General features: G+C 31.8%; 1 protein-coding gene, 2 long non-coding RNA genes and 1 pseudogene across 3 annotated transcripts; 1 reads left to right on the top strand and 3 right to left on the bottom strand.

Moving 5' to 3' along the window:
* Positions 1–4,344: 4,344 nt before the first annotated feature.
* Positions 4,345–10,411, bottom strand: LOC129908877 (moesin/ezrin/radixin homolog 2). The gene is made up of 6 exons (XM_055985693.1): positions 10,271–10,411; positions 9,673–10,136; positions 6,027–6,129; positions 5,749–5,958; positions 5,257–5,493; positions 4,345–5,190 (listed from the first exon to the last, which is right to left on the bottom strand). Exons 1-6 carry the CDS (start codon positions 10,352–10,354, stop codon positions 4,519–4,521), a joined length of 1,770 nt encoding a protein of 589 aa, XP_055841668.1. The 5' UTR covers positions 10,355–10,411; the 3' UTR covers positions 4,345–4,518.
* A 2,089-nt stretch (positions 10,412–12,500) lies between these two features.
* On the top strand, positions 12,501–13,997 carry LOC129908876 (cytoplasmic dynein 1 intermediate chain-like; annotated as a pseudogene).
* A 292-nt stretch (positions 13,998–14,289) lies between these two features.
* Positions 14,290–14,834, bottom strand: LOC129908886 (uncharacterized). The gene is made up of 2 exons (XR_008771358.1): positions 14,731–14,834; positions 14,290–14,646 (listed from the first exon to the last, which is right to left on the bottom strand). It is a non-coding gene; the product is annotated as an uncharacterized LOC129908886 (long non-coding RNA).
* An 18-nt stretch (positions 14,835–14,852) lies between these two features.
* LOC129908887 (uncharacterized) lies at positions 14,853–15,733 on the bottom strand. Its single transcript, XR_008771359.1, has 3 exons — positions 15,444–15,733; positions 15,294–15,364; positions 14,853–15,242 (listed from the first exon to the last, which is right to left on the bottom strand). It is a non-coding gene; the product is annotated as an uncharacterized LOC129908887 (long non-coding RNA).
* Between the last annotated feature and the right edge of the window lie 193 nt (positions 15,734–15,926).

Raw genomic sequence — 15,926 nt, 5'->3', positions numbered from 1 at the left:
GTCATTGGTGGGAAAGAGATAGATATGTGGGATTGCGAGCCGTTAGCCGATTAAAAAGGTGCTAGATGGGCGCGAGTCTCGAATTATTTAGGCTTAAAGGCACGGCTGCATTTTTATTAAGGACTCTGTTTTTTCTAAGACCCCGCACTCACACTTAATGATTTTCTTTGTTTTAATTTTTCAAGCTTCCATGTGTACTGTGGAGCATTATAACACTATGTTTCCACCCACACCTACCCTAAATCCGAGATTTAGTCAAGTAGATTTAGCATAAATTTCGAGTTTTATTCTAAATCTCGGATTGAAAGTAGGTGAAAATCTTAGATTTAGGGTAGCTGAACCCAAATCTGAGATTTAGCGAAGTAGATTGAAAATAAATCTCGAGATTTATTCTAAATCTACTTAGCTAAATCTCGGATTTAGCGTAGGTGGAAACATAGTATAAGACATAAACTTCACGGATATGCTTTGAGATTCTGACAAAATATTTTTAATTTTTTCCAACGTACTTCACATGAGAGAAGAATACAACACATTTTCTGATTCTGAAACATAAGCTGCGTTCCTTTGGAAATATTTATCTACTGCTTAGTACTTAAAGCTGCTTTGAACTACTTTTTCAGTATAGTAAAAGTAGTTCAAAGTAGTTTTAAGTACTAAACAGTAGATAAAATATTTCCAAAGGAACGCAGCTATTATCTGTTTCCAGGGATGATACACACAAATTTGTTTTGTTTTTGTGAACCTGATTTCTTTTATGGCCATATTATTCACTCTGGATTAAAGTTAATTTTTAATCCAATCACTTAAATCTGAATTTAATAAATCCAAGGATTTAATTTTTTGTTCATTTTTTTTTTCATTCACTCAAAAAAAATTATTATATTAGGGGTATTCACGAGCAGTTAAAATTTATTTAGATTTAAAGAGATTGGATTTTAAAAATTGGATTTAAAGCCTGGTATGCTGTTCGCGCTAAATTTAATCCGAGATAAACTTCCCATACAAGTTATCGATAATTTGTATGGGATCCATTTTAGCTCGGCTAAAATTTTTCGATAATTTTTATGGGAGCTAAAATTTATCTCGAACAGCGTAACAGGCTTAAGCAGTGAATATTATGGATTTGGACTTATTTTTGAGACTTCTTTACATCCATTTGCATAGCGGGTGGCAATGGTGCAGTGGATGTAGTACTTGACTGCTAACCTGAAGGTTGTGGGTTCGAGCCCTACCTCAGGCAGCATTCTTTTCTTAATCCCCCAGCTTGGAAGCCACCCGTGGGACTATATGAGATAATAATCATCTTATTCTCAATTCACTGTACCAACAAAAAAATCTTTCCTATCTTTCTATTCCTTCTAACTAGTGCCGTGCAGTTGCATTTAAAAGACCTTAGGTCTTACAGGCATATAGTTAAATTATTATTAAAATTATTATTATTATTATTTTTAAACTAGTGAATAATATGGCCGTTAAAGTCTTTTATATTTTGGTTAATTTAAATTTTGATCCAAAAATTGAGTTTTTTTTTGTTGGCGAATCAAATTCGTTTTCAGATTGATTTTTAGAAAATTGATCTAATGGGGTTTTCGTTTGGTACAAAAATCAATTTATTTTTTGATTAAGATGCGTCAAAAAATTGATTTTGTCAAATTTTGCCTTCCATTAGCCAAAAAATTGATTTTTATTTTTTGATATTATGGGGTGTTCGTTTGGTAAATTTATATTTTGATCTTTAAATTGATTTTTTTCGTTACAAATCACAAATTTTTAACTAAAGCCTGGTACGCTGCTCGCGCTAAATTTTAGCTCCCATACAAATTATCGAAAAATTTTATCTGAGCTAAAATGGATCCCATACAAATTATCGATAACTTGTATGGGAATTTTATCTCAGCTAAAATTTAGCGCGAGCAGCGTACCAGGCTTAAGGCCTCAGTTATAGCTTTCAGTAAAATCCATCAGTAAAAATTGAAACATTAGGAATCTGAAATCTTTTACTGATGAGCGTTTATAGCAATCAGTAAATTTACGTCATTAAATTAAATGTGCCCTTAATTATGAAAGTGCACTAAGTCACTCCTAAAAATGGCATCAAATCTAGCCTTAAGATAATTATTATTTAAGGGGAAAAGTTTATTTGAAAGCGAAATTGCAGTAAATAAACTTCTTTATTGCTCCTATAGTGATTTCATAAAAGAAATATAATTAAATCGTTATAAGAAAATTATTATGTAAGTTTTTCTTCAAACAATGCAAAAAGTGACTTAGTCCACTTTCATAATCATGGGCACAAATGTTTATTTGACATTCGCGCCTCAAGCAATTTTTTTTACTGTTGATTTCATCAGTAATTTTTTTAATGATGGCACCGGAACAGTAAAAAAATGGAACGCCATCAGTAAAACGAAATGGATTTTTTTTTGGCATTAGTTTGGCAATCAGCTGTTCAGTAAAATGAAATTTTATCAGTAAAATTTATAAAATGAATTTGTGTATAAAATTTAACACAAAATGCATTGATTCTTTTTGAAAAAAAATAGTGGAAATATGTTTTCAATTTATTTCCTCAAAATTTTGCACAAAATATAAGATTTAAGTATTCAAAATAGCAAAACAAAATTTTTACTGATGGATTTTACTGATAGCTATAACTGAGCCCTAAAATGCGTTTTTAATTTGGATATTACACTAAGTAATAAGATAACATAAGTATCTATTCATAATCTAATTGAAACTAAAATTCAACAAAAGTATAATTTATTTTGTAATCTGTAGTTTTTTTTTATACATTGAAGGTAACGCAACATCAGTGCCTACGTTCCGTAATTCTCACATCAAGAAAAGTTGTCAAGAAACGTTTTGGAATCGGAACAAAATTCATACTTTTTATCGATGTGGAAATTATGGAACTTGCTTTGAAGAAGAAGCTTGTTGGTTGAGGTCCAAATCCACAGCAGATTGTAGCCCCTATACGACAGCGCTGGTGTCACCCTAAGTATCTAAATAATTTTTTTAAACATATTATGTACAAAAATGACCTTAATTCGAACTAAAATGTGCAAGCATAGAAAAAACTCGTTCTTTAAATGGTGGATTAAATCCAGCAAAAGTTGTGAATGAAAATTTGTATAGTGTTATCCAGCCTAAAGCGATCAGGAAAATGAATCAGAAAAAATTTTCAAACAGATATTTTGTGATGTTTTCATTCGATTTGAAACATAAATGATATACCAAATCGATTATAAATGACTCAAAGAATTTTTTTCGAAAATAAAATTTAGAATGGAACAATTATTTTTTGTTTAAATTGTATTTATTTGTTTTCCTGATGCAAATTCATTTTTCGTGCCAGCTGATTGACATTTGGAACTAAATGAAACAAATCGTTCCCCTGAAGTATTTCAATTTTTTCCTATTCCACTGCATGCAAAAATATTTTTCGTGTGTATTTCAATCAGAAAAAGAAGAGAGTAGGTAGATTTTGTGTGTTACCCCTATTAAGATTGTCAACTATCAATTGAAGTTGATAAATACTAAAATTTGGTGTTTTAAAATCTAATTTGGTGGAAAACTGGTCATTTTTTTAATGGAACTTTTCAATTTCATTTCAAATAATAATTTTTTTTGCAAATTAGATATAAGAGATCGACAATAATTTTTTATCAACTATCAATTGATAGTTCACAATCGTAATAGGGGTGTGTATCAACTGACGTAAGTTTTCCCGATCGCTATAATCGAGCATCAGGAAAAAAATAATCAATTTCATACTGTTTCTTTTTTCCTGATGCATTTCCCTGACCGCTATAACCGGCGCCTTTAGTGCATTGCCCCCAAAATTTGAAAAAGTACAAAAGTGAACATTTTCAAAATGATTTTTCGATAGTTTATCCAACTTGAAAAATATTTTCACTTTTGTACTTTGCAAAAATTGGTACCTAGTTGATAATTTTTAAAGTAAATTTAAAAAGCGTAAATTTTCGTACTTTTCTCTTCAATTGAGGATTTCGTATTTTCAATTTGCATTGGTCCTTATGGTAAATATTAGGTTTTTGATTTTGACAAATCAAACTATTTTTTTCATGTACCTAGGTTTTTTACCTTTTTTTTTGCTGATTTTCAATCTACTGTCATTTAAAATCAAAAATCCCGAGCTTTATTGGTATCTGAAATACGTTTTTCACCCTTTCTTCATAGAACTTTCTGCTTTAGACAACAAACTAACGGCAGCGCAAATTTGTCCACTTTTATGTGCTGTCTACTCATAGTTTTGGAATTTTTATCGGATCAATAACATTAACATTACTTTTCAATGGGAAGTGATAAGTGAATTAAAACCAAATTTATTTAAAGTAAAGTAAATGTTATTTCTTGTCAGTTCAAAAATAACAAAAAAAAAATATTTTAAAAAGACTTAACTATATACATGAAATACTAATATATTTCCGAAGCACACCCAATATGCTTACAAAAATAAGCTCGGATAAAAAAATCCCTGTGATATGAAAATGTTTACAACTCCTCAAAGAATGCCACTCTCGCTTTAGTTGAACCCGATTTGAGTTTTTTCAATGTTGAATATTTGGTTTCACCAGATTTTAGTTGTTCTGCACTGATAATATCCAAAGGGCATTGATTCTCTTCGATTTTTAGTAATTCAATTTCCGAACGAAGAGTTCTCAACTGGCACTGCATCAGTTTTGACTTTTCCAAATACTCAAGACGGCTTTTTTCAATTTCATTGGAAATTTGTTCCATTTCCTTTTCTGACATGTAAAATTCTTTGGAAACTGTTTCGGACATTTCCGATGGCAATGACTCGGAACGGCTCGAACCTGATATAAGCGAAGGTTCTATTGAGAATTGTACGTTACGGTTTAAGAAACTCAGTAGTTTGGCATTTGCTTCACGCTCGGCCAATCTGGCAGATTTTAATTCCCTTTTTAGTTTTTCCGCTTCAGCCGTTCGGGTTTCTTTTTCGAGAGTTAACTGCTGCACATAATAGTCGACGTCACGAATTTTTTTCTCGAGCTCTGCTTTTTCGTTTTCAGTCTTTAAATGACTTTCTCGAAGGCGATCCATTTCGATTTTAAATCGATTTGCCTTGCACTCGGTTAATTGAACTTGTTCTTCATTTATACGATTTTTCTCAAAATACAAGTCCTTGGTTTCTTCGGAGAGGCGCTGTAAGAAGAGATTATTTGTTTATTAAGTAAGCATGACAATCGATGTATGTATTTTTATTCTTACTAGAGCATCACTGGCTGCCATCATGTCAGCTCTTAGTTGATCTAACCGTTTTTCCATATCGATTCTCTCCATTTCGGCCTTTTCTCTTAAGTTTTTCTCCCTCAAAAACTTGGTGCGCTCGATTTGTCGTCTTTGTTTCTCTTCCTTGGCTTGTGCTTTCATCTGCTGTATTTCCATTGTGTCTTGCTTTCGCCGTCTCATGTAAAGGTCATGATTACCCATACAGAGATCGAGTATCTGAGAAATAAGATAAGGTTGATTGATTAAACATTATTTATTGGTATCATCAAAAAACGAATGCTTTTGATATGGAAAACAATTACTTGGGTACACAGCGGGATATATTTGTCAAGTCAAACATTTTTTTCTAAGGTACTTACCTGTCTTGCTGATTTTAAGGGATAGCATATACAGAAAATTCATTAAGCAAAAAAGTTTTCTTACTGAAGCAATTGTGTTGTGATCAAAATAAAGATACTAAACGAGACTTACTAATTTGTTAATGTGTAAATCTTGTGATAGAAACACAAAGTTTGCAGCTTTTGTGTCTACTAGCTTAATTGTGAATTTTTTATCGTCAAAACTAACGTTTCGTATTTCAGACCATTGAAACATTGTTTTCGGCGTTAGTTTATTAAGTTCATCGTAAATATTGAGGCCCATTGCAGTAACACCAAGCCACAGTTTCGTTTTGTTTTTATTCTGTAAGGAAATTATATAAAAAGTTGTTTTATCGGTATTTAAAAAAAAAGAAGAAATTTGAAAAATACCGTTATAGGGAAGTAATTCACTCCATACATATCTAAGTCTTGTGCGATTTTTAAATACTCCATTTCAACTTCGTCTCTAGTCATAGGTTCATGATCCATGTACCTGAAAAAAATATATTTAAAAACAATTGAATTATCTTTTATGCCCGAGTTCATACAAAAGTGTTAAGTATTTGCTAGCCCATCTCGCAATACTGGAAAAAGCAAGGCACAACTCTGCTGGTATTTAATTTTTTTAAATATGAAGGGACCGGGTGCGTTGTATTTAAAATTTTTGTATGCATATTTTATTTATATGTACAATTTTTCAAACATTGGGGACAAAAATATTGGAATGCCGTTATAAAGAAATTATAAATCCACACATAAAACCAACATTTTTTCGTCATTTAACATATTTTTTTTAATCAAAACCGATAGAGCCGTTTTTAAGAAAACAAATTTTTTTAATTTTGGTCATTTGACAAGTAACAATCATTTTGGTCTTTTGCAAAAAGTGTACATGAGCAATTGTTTAGAAGATACGTATATTTAAGTTTAGTTTTAAAAATTGGAAAATGACTAAGATAACTGTTTTCGCATATGTGCCCATAACTATAAAAGTGGACTAAAGTCACTTTTTGCAAGGTTTCAAGAAAAACTAATTAATTAATTTTATTTAAACAATTGAATGGTATTTCTTTTATGAAACAATTAAAGGAATAATAAGTAAGTCTATTTACTGCAATTTTAAAGTTTAAACCTTACATTTTAATAAGTTTTATGCTAGTTTTAATTGTTTTTTAGCAGTGACTTGGTCCATTTTCATAATTAAAGGCACATATAGCTTTTAAACAATGAGTGCTATCAAAAAATGATTTGACAAAAAAATATAGATTTTGTGGTTCTCTACACTCCTGCTCAAAATGAACGCATCAACCAAATCGCTTGAGTCGTTTGGGCTGTTGTTCGAGATACATAGATACAGACACACACACACATACCGATTTCCCAGACTCACTATTTTCGCATTTTTCATTATGGTAATATCATGCTTTATTGTTACCTCGATTTTGATTTTCTTACGAATCCTAAACTTGCCTTTAAAAAACTTGCAACTTGCAATTGAAAAAAAAAAACAATCGTTTAGGTTTTTTTTCTACTTTAGAACTAGTCATCGTACAGAAGTGGTTGAGAAATTTATGGTCCTGAGTTCTAAGACTTAAAATTATTTAAGACCAAAGGCCAGTCTTCACATTTCAGAGCATTTAATAATAAAAAAAACGATTATTTCTCTAAAAAAGGTGACAGAGTTTTGTATGTAATTTGGCTTTTCAATGTCCATCTTTTCGTACATATTGATCATTATGGTAAATTTTTTTTAGCATTTTAAAGTTTTAAATTTTCAGAAATTTTAATATAAGGGCTTCTTAGACGCTTTTACAAAAAAAAAATTTGTTGAAATCGGCTTAGGTCCATTTTCTTCACTCGGAGTTGAACAAAACTTGAGAATTTTTATATTAAAAATTCTCAAGTTATGTTCAACTCCGAGTGAAGAAAATGGACCTTAGTCGTTAATGAGAAAGTCAGAAATCAAGAAAATGGTTCTATGGCAGGTACCGTTAATAGAGGTTCAAAATATGTTTTTTTTATTTTAAAAGTAGGACTTTATTTGCCATGGTAAACGTACTTTTTTTAATCAAAATTGTTAGAGCCGTTTTTGAGAAGAATAACCATTTCAATTTTAGTCATATGGCAAGGACCGTTAATTTTGGTCCAAAATATATAAATTTAAATAAATTAATTTAATTTACCCGAAAAGCAAATCGCATTAGCAGTTTGGGCTGTAGCTCGATATAGAGACAGATACACAGACAGACAGACAGAATTGCAAATAAGGGACGGTATAGCAGATAGATAAGAAAAAGAATGAGGTTCAAAATTGGTTATGTAGCTCAGCCATAAGCTCACAAGAATTGGGAATGGGCGGAATCTTATCAGGCCAGAAAACAAAAATTATTAAATTAATTTCTGACATCAAATTTTGACCTTGGAAAACCGCGGCACTCTTTTGATGGCCCCTTAATACTAGTGTAGTGGTTACTTAACACTTTGTTAGCACAAAATCGAGTGTCATTTTTATCAGCGTATAAAACAAAGGAGAAACATTATTTTCTTTTGGAGTTTATTTAGTTTGTTTAAGTATATCAATAAGTAACAGAATAGGCTAATGTTTAAATTTGTAATGATGTGAAATTTTGTAAACGGCGGCGTAGTTCAGGATGATCGCAAAATCCTGTGCTCCCATCGGGCGACCAACTAACTCCTACAGTTTTTTAACCGATTGGGCTGAAATTTTGTCTAGAGCTTAACAATACTTTTTTCCAGTGCAGTACGTAGGATTTTTTTTTAATATTAATTTTTAAAGAAATGGCATTAGTTTGAAAAAATTATTTCATTCCAAAAACAAAATTCGATGAAAAAAAGACCATAAAATCGTTAAATTTTAATATTTCAAAAAAACGTACTTCACTGGAAAGTAGTATTGTTAAGCTCCACACAAAATTTCAGCCAAATCGGTTAGAAACTGTAGGAGTTAGTTGGTCGCCCGATGGGAGCACATTGAAGAAAATCAGCCCAAACCAAAAATTATCATGGGTAAAAAAAAAAATAATTCCATTTAAAAATTAATATTCAAGCAATTAAAATAGATACTAACATTTTTTAAATGCAGGAACAAAGAATAGCATTTCTTCTAAAATAGAAAATTTTTTATCATAGTTATTAACATTAACATGAGTAAAGGCATACCAAAATAAGCGTTTTCTTAAATCATCGCTAAAGGGTATCAACTTTGCAGATAGAGAGTTACTGTAGAACAATTTTTTTCTTAGAATACACCCAAGAATCATCCCTCAAAATCTTCTTATCTCATTCCGGGACACCCTGTATAACACGTAATATTAGCAGAAAACAAAAAGTCGTAATAATTGACAATGCAGTTTTTACTTGCTATATTTAAAGGATGATACATTGAAGAAAACGATACCACGATTGATTTTTCTTCCTCGATAAGAAAAAGTTAAGTTCATATTTTTTATCTGCGATTGGTGATCTTCAACCAATATGGGTCTCATTTTAATTGGTGACGGGTTTTTTCTTCATATATTTTTTAGTTTCTGAAGTTCAGGGCCTGACTATTTAATTTTTTCTACAATAAAAGTATCTAAATTTGTTAAATCATATTTTTGTAAATTTTAAATAAACTTGAAATCAAATTCTTTGTTGGCACATATTGGGAAAATTTGAAGTGTTTTTATTAATATTATTTATGTTATTGTTTGTAAATCTATTTTTTGTATGTATACCTATTTCTTATTATAGTACCTACCTACTTATATGAAGACTAAAAAGCTATGGGTTATTTGTGACCCTGATTACTTCTTCAAAATAATTTTATTCATGCAACAAGCGCTGCCAACTAGCAGGGTGGTTAACGAGGACTCTAAAAAGTTTACTTTATAAAAACCATAGATTCTATATAACAAGGCCTCATTCACTCAATCCTTCTTTTAAAGACGGAAGAACATACAACAGGGCCTCTTGTTAAGTACTCTCAAAGGTTATTTATTATTAATCAGGGTTCATCTAAAAAGCCACTACTTACCATGTTTTAATTCGTTCTTCCCACATCTGCGGTGTCATCTGATATTGATCCACAACTCTCCTAGGCAATAGATCAATATCAGCTAGCATTCCTTCCTTATAAGTCTCATAATCGTACGGTCCATATTGGACATGAACGGCATAAGAAGCCAATAAGACAGATGCCTCTGGCGGACAATAAATATCCATTGACAAAATACTTTGTTTTACTTGCAAAAAGAACAAATGCTGAGTAATTTCCTGCACAAGTTCTTCACTAACATTCTCCGGAAAGTATTTTGCATAGAAATTGAATACACAATTGCCACCACTCAAATTAATCTTTTGATCCTTGACCTTTTTGTCCATTTTGAGCCACGACACCTTGCCGCGAACATCTTCATATTGCAGGCCAAAGTACCAGCTCTCCCGCAAGCCTATTGTTCGACAAACCAAATCAAATAAATCCTGTCCAGTTGCCTTGTACTAAAATAAATAAAAACAAACCCACATTTAGCACAACACAAAGGATTATTTATTTATTACATAATCATGCACTTGGCATTCTCCTTTTATCATTTTTATTTGCTATAATTAAAGATTGCTAGATGTTTATGTACCTCAAGATTGAACTCTAGCTCGGACTCAAAAGTTATAACTTTTAGGGGGAATGATTTGACTTTTTTCGATCGAAACGGACTCATCTGGTTGGTTTTATGTGGATATCTTGACACATATTCTTTGATGCACTCAATTTTTGTAAATTAATGTTGCAAAATATCGAGAATTCGTGTTGGGCAATCGATTTGGCGAGGTATAGTATAGTTTTTCTTTCAACAGAAGGATCCACTCACTGCATATAAATTTGTAAAAATAAACACTCTAGTTCTAGCTGTGATGGGCTATGGAAAATATCAATTAATTGCTTCACTTTATATTTTTTTCATATGTATATATTTTTGTTGCTAGAATTTTTGACATAACAATGCAATTTGTAGTAGATTGGTGCGTGCATTTTGAATTGAAAGTGATCTACGAAATGTAATAGATTTCACAGTGTGTTTCGCAAGTATTTTAATAGATGATAAAATTCGATAATTAATTTTATTTTATTCATAAAACCAGATAGATTTCGACTTTTCAGAAAATTATACTTTTCCACAATTTGCAATAATTATTTGATTATCTTGATTTATTAGATGTAAAATGGCGTTGAAAAGTTTTCAAGAAAAACTATTTTTTTAAATTTAATTTTTATTTGAGAGTTTCACGTGAATAGTAGAATAGGGCTAAATGTCATTTCATAGGATTGTCGACTCCATTCTATCCGATATCAGAAAAAATTGTAGGTCTAATTAAATACCTACTTATTTACTTAAAACGATTTTTACAGTTTCAACGATTTTTCCAATAAAGCCTGGTACGCAGTTCGAGATAAATTTTAGCTCCCATACAAATTATCGAAAAATTTTAGCGGAGCTAAAATGAGTCCCATACTTGTATGGGAATTTTATCTCGGATTAAATTTAGCTCGAACAGCGTACCAGGCTTAAGAAAAGATAAAAAGTGAACGAAGAATAAAACTGGACAAAAAGAATGGTGCATTGTTGTCCCTATCCCAATTGGTTGAAAATAAAAAGAATTTTCATGTCAAAATTATTTTATGACAGTTTTGCAGAATGACAAATTTCGCATATTAACTCATTTTGAACATCAAATAATATATGAAATTATTTCATTTTGCATTAAAAATCAGATAATAGGTGTGTTTTTATTACTCTTGTATTTAAGTAATTTACATGTTAAATGCAACAACACCTTAATCCCTCGGGCTTAGTTGCATTGGTTCCTCTGTTCCTTTGGGAGGTGGCAAAAGTACTACTACTAGTTTACTAGCGATTTTCAATGCAACGCACTTTCAACGAATTCAAATACAAATCGTATCTACTAGGGAAGGAGAGCATAGAAAGGAATTACCTAGAGACGCGACTTCGGGGGGTTTTTCTCTTCGACCCTACAAAGCTACAATGCATTTTAAATGGCACCAACACATTCAACTGTGGAGTTTTGCTCAAAACAATTTAAGTGCCCAATTTTATACGAATTAATTCATAAAATAATAAAATTCAAAACACGAACCTTTATTTTTATTTCTGTACATATTTATTGAAGTGGAGTGAGCCATTTAAAGCTGAAACACAAACACGCTTTAGGGCGTCGCTTCGTTGCGTTACGTTGAGAAATCCTCAAAGCGCGCTTCTGTCACTTTGACTTTGAACAGCTGATTGAAACATAAAATCTGCTGTCAAATAAAAAAAAAAACACAGTCACTCACAAAATTATTGGGCCAAGTCTTTATCTTGATTTAATTGTGGAAAAATGAAAAAGGATATTAATGTGTTTAAAAAATGCATAGACATTTGTTTATTCTTTAATCCTATAGTTATAAAAACAAAACTAATCAAAATAAATTGTTTTAACAATAAAACTCAGTCTAAAACATCATTAAATTTTTTTTGTTTTTAATACGTAAATTGTTTTGATTTAAAATATCTCGATGTCGTTTTTTTGTGCAAAATCTATATAGAGAAATTAAAAAACACACATAAGGTGTGTTTTTTTGTTTATCTATATAGATTTTGTGCAAAAAAACGACATCGAGATTTTTGGAATCCGTGTTAAAGTTTGGCAGCACTGAACATTAACTTTGACAACTGTCTGTCAAAAAGTTTGCTTTTGCTTTTTTATTTAAAAAATTAAAATTTAATAAAACAAAGCTCTAAACAAAATGAGAGAAAAAAAAAACAAACAAAAAAAATCGTAGAATTGTTCCTGTTTTACCTATGCTTACTTATGATGCCCCAGGAGATAACGAACAGAGACCATTCCAAACTACCACCAGGAATTCTACCACATGGTTTGCCCACTATGAAGAAAGTTGCATCAGCCATAACACCACTTGAATACAAAAAAGAACCTGAAGAGAAAAATAAAGTAAGTGAATTTTTTCTCTCCTCTCTTTACATTAATTTAACATTTGTGCTTTCACTTAAGGAACTATCGGAAGAACAAAAACAGATGATCATCTTGTCGGCGGACTTTCAAAGGTTTGTTTTACCCGCTAGACGTGTCATCGAAAGGGCTCTATCTGAGAATGTCGACATCTACACCGAATACATTGGAGTTGGTGATAGGAGTCAAACGATGAGAGGACACATGCTAGGTTGTCATTGAATCGAGATTTCCACGAAGACCGATGGTCTAAGAATCGATGCATCACTTCAATGGATTGGTCAACACATTTTCCTGAACTGGTTGTTGTTTCATATCACAATAATGAGGTTTGCATTTGTATTTTTTTCTACGATTCTATCTAAAACCCACTAACTTTTTTAAGGAGAGTCACAATGAACCAGATGGTGTTGTAATGGTCTGGAACACAAAATATAAAAAACAAACACCCGAAGATATATTCCATTGTCAAAGTGCCGTTATGTCAACATGCTTTGCTAAATTCAATCAAAACCTTATACTCGGTGGAACGTATTCCGGTCATATTGTATTATGGAATAATCGAGTGGAAAAGCGCACACCCATCCAGAGGACCAGAGGACACCTCTAAGTGCAACTGCACATACGCATCCAGTGTATTGTTTGCAAATGGTTGGCACACAGAATGCAGACAATGTGTTATCGATCTCAGCCGATAGCAAGCTTTGCTCATGGAGTTTGGATATGTTGTCGATGCCGCAAGATACACTGGAATTGCAGCCACGGCAATCGAACCCAATTGCTATCAGTTGCATGTCCTTTCCATCGAATGAGATTAACAATCTGGTTATGGGTAGTGAAGATGGCAATGTTTATTATGGTAAAAGTTTGTTGTGATTTTCCATTTGCTTATAAATAAATTGTTGTTTCTACTCAAGCTTATCGACATGGAATACGTTCGGGTGTGTCTGAAGTCTATGAGAAACATTTGGGTCCAGTGACGGGAATATCAACTCATCCAAATCAATCTACAACAGATTTTGATGATTTGTTTCTTACATCGTTCATTGATTGGACAATTAAGTTATGGAGTCTTAAGGTGAAATTTAATATCTACTATAACGACCAATATGTATTACATTTTTTGTATTTACTTGTAGGACACTAAACCATTATATTCATTTGAAGAAAATTCAAATTATGTTATGGTCTCCAATTCATCCCGCCTTGTTCGCTTCTGTCGACGGCAGTGGTCGCCTTGATTTATGGAATACCGAAGTGCCCTCGGCATCGGTGATTGTTTTTTTTTTTTTTTTTGTGTATGTATGATAATGAAAATTAGTAAAAGAGTATTTACTGAGTAGGTACCTACTTATGAAAAAAAAAAAACATGAAACAAAAATGTTAAATGTTAAATAAATATATAGGTAAATTTAGTCAAAAGCTGAGTAATTCTTTCTTTGAGTATGTTATTTATTTCTAAAAACTAATACAAAGTTATGTGTTGAATTTTTTATGGAAACATTTTGTAAGTCTGATGTTGCAGTTCCGAGATTATGCAGTGAGGCGCGCACAAATTTGTTCAATTAATTTTCATATCGGATTGGAAACTTGTCAGATAAATCTTAATGAGAAAAAGCAAAACGGATTACGTTTTAATTTTGCAATTTGCAATTTAATAATTAAATAACTTATTTCTAAGATACATTTAAAATTTTGATGGCACAAAGGGGGTCTGACGTTAAATAATAATGACAAAGTTATAAAATATAAACAAATATAATACATGGATAAACTTAGTTTAAAAAGTCTGCTGTACTCGAGTTGTTCAGACCCGGATGTCCAGTTGTAGGGTTGGTTAAGTTGGGTTGGGAATCCATGTGTTTTGCCTTAATTCCTCCCTCTGCATAACTGTTTAGGAGGGGAAAGCAATTGCGAAGAAGATTCATGCAGATTTTCTCGGGATCTCGATGGGGGCTTTAGACCCATTTGTAGAAGACATGTCCTACAGAAACAAAACGACATCAATGCAGGCAGAGTACATAAGGAATATATCGAACCAAAAAAGGAGAATCAATAAAAATATTACCTGCAACCAATTGGGGAGCTAAATGATGCTCTGAAACGATTACCACTTTCAAAATGCCATTTGTTTCCACACTTCACTTATCATGCACATGTCGTCCAAGTTTGAACGCAGTGAAGCTGAAGGATTTTTGGGTGTTGAATGAGCTGCATAATGCAATGTTAGGATTGTCTTGCTTGTTGCTTTTTATGCTGTTTGGGATGAAAAGTGTTTCCTGGGGGAATATTTTTCGGGAGGTATGTTTGTATTTGCTTTTCTTCGCAGCGCACATACATGAGGTGTATCATTTTAAAAATGTAAGAGTTTTTGTGGTGAGCATTCTAATGAGGCAATTTATTAACAACAAGAGCTTTGTTATCATTTATTCATGTTGATCGTCTAAGAATAGACGTTTTCGCAAACGAGCGGGCATTCCAAGAGAATTTTACATTACATTTTGGCTGTGAGGGTTGAAGGTACCGACACGATTAAGACCCAAGCGCACAGTACACAATTCTATTTTTGTGAAATAATTCCTAGAAAAAAAGATAAATACGCTAGCTCATTGTAAGAATAAATTGATTTACTTTCCATCTCCTTTTCAGGTTTTTCTCTTTAATTTTGGGGAAGATATCGCACTCTTGCAAACACGTGAATCCTAAAATTATTAAATTAAAAAAAAACCAAAGTTTATCGTACAATTTTCATCTTTTTCCAAAAAATATCCTTATACTTACATTGATTTGTGTTGTTTGTTATTCCTAATTGAATTCAATTTTAAATATTAAATTTTTTTTTGTCATATATCTGTCAACTGCAGCTGTCGTTTATTGGAATCTGACATTTAATAAGTGTAATGTACCTTGGCAGTACTGTTTTCTATCGAGAGAAAGTAAAATCTGGATAATTATCTGGATTTTTCAAAAATCTATACAGATAAAGTTTTTGTTGTAATTAACACGTAAATTGTTTTCATTTCAAAAATCTCGATGTCGTTTTTTTGCACAAAATCTATATAGATAAACAAAAAAACACACCTATAGTTTTGCAATAATTTATTTTTTTTTATTCACATTCAGCGCAATAATAATGTGGGTGACTGTAACTGTCTGTTAAATGTCAGAAAGCGAGCAAAAGTTCAGTTTGGTTGAACTTTTGATCGCTTTCTTACGTTTCCTTACGTTTGTCAAAAAAAGCATACGTAAGAAAAGCGTCATTGT

The sequence above is a fragment of the Episyrphus balteatus genome, chromosome 2 (assembly GCF_945859705.1).
Source record: "Episyrphus balteatus chromosome 2, idEpiBalt1.1, whole genome shotgun sequence".
In the NCBI taxonomy this organism is placed as follows: domain Eukaryota; kingdom Metazoa; phylum Arthropoda; class Insecta; order Diptera; family Syrphidae; genus Episyrphus; species Episyrphus balteatus.
The sequence above is the reverse complement of the archived record's forward strand: the minus strand, read 5'-3'. Positions and strand labels throughout refer to the sequence as shown.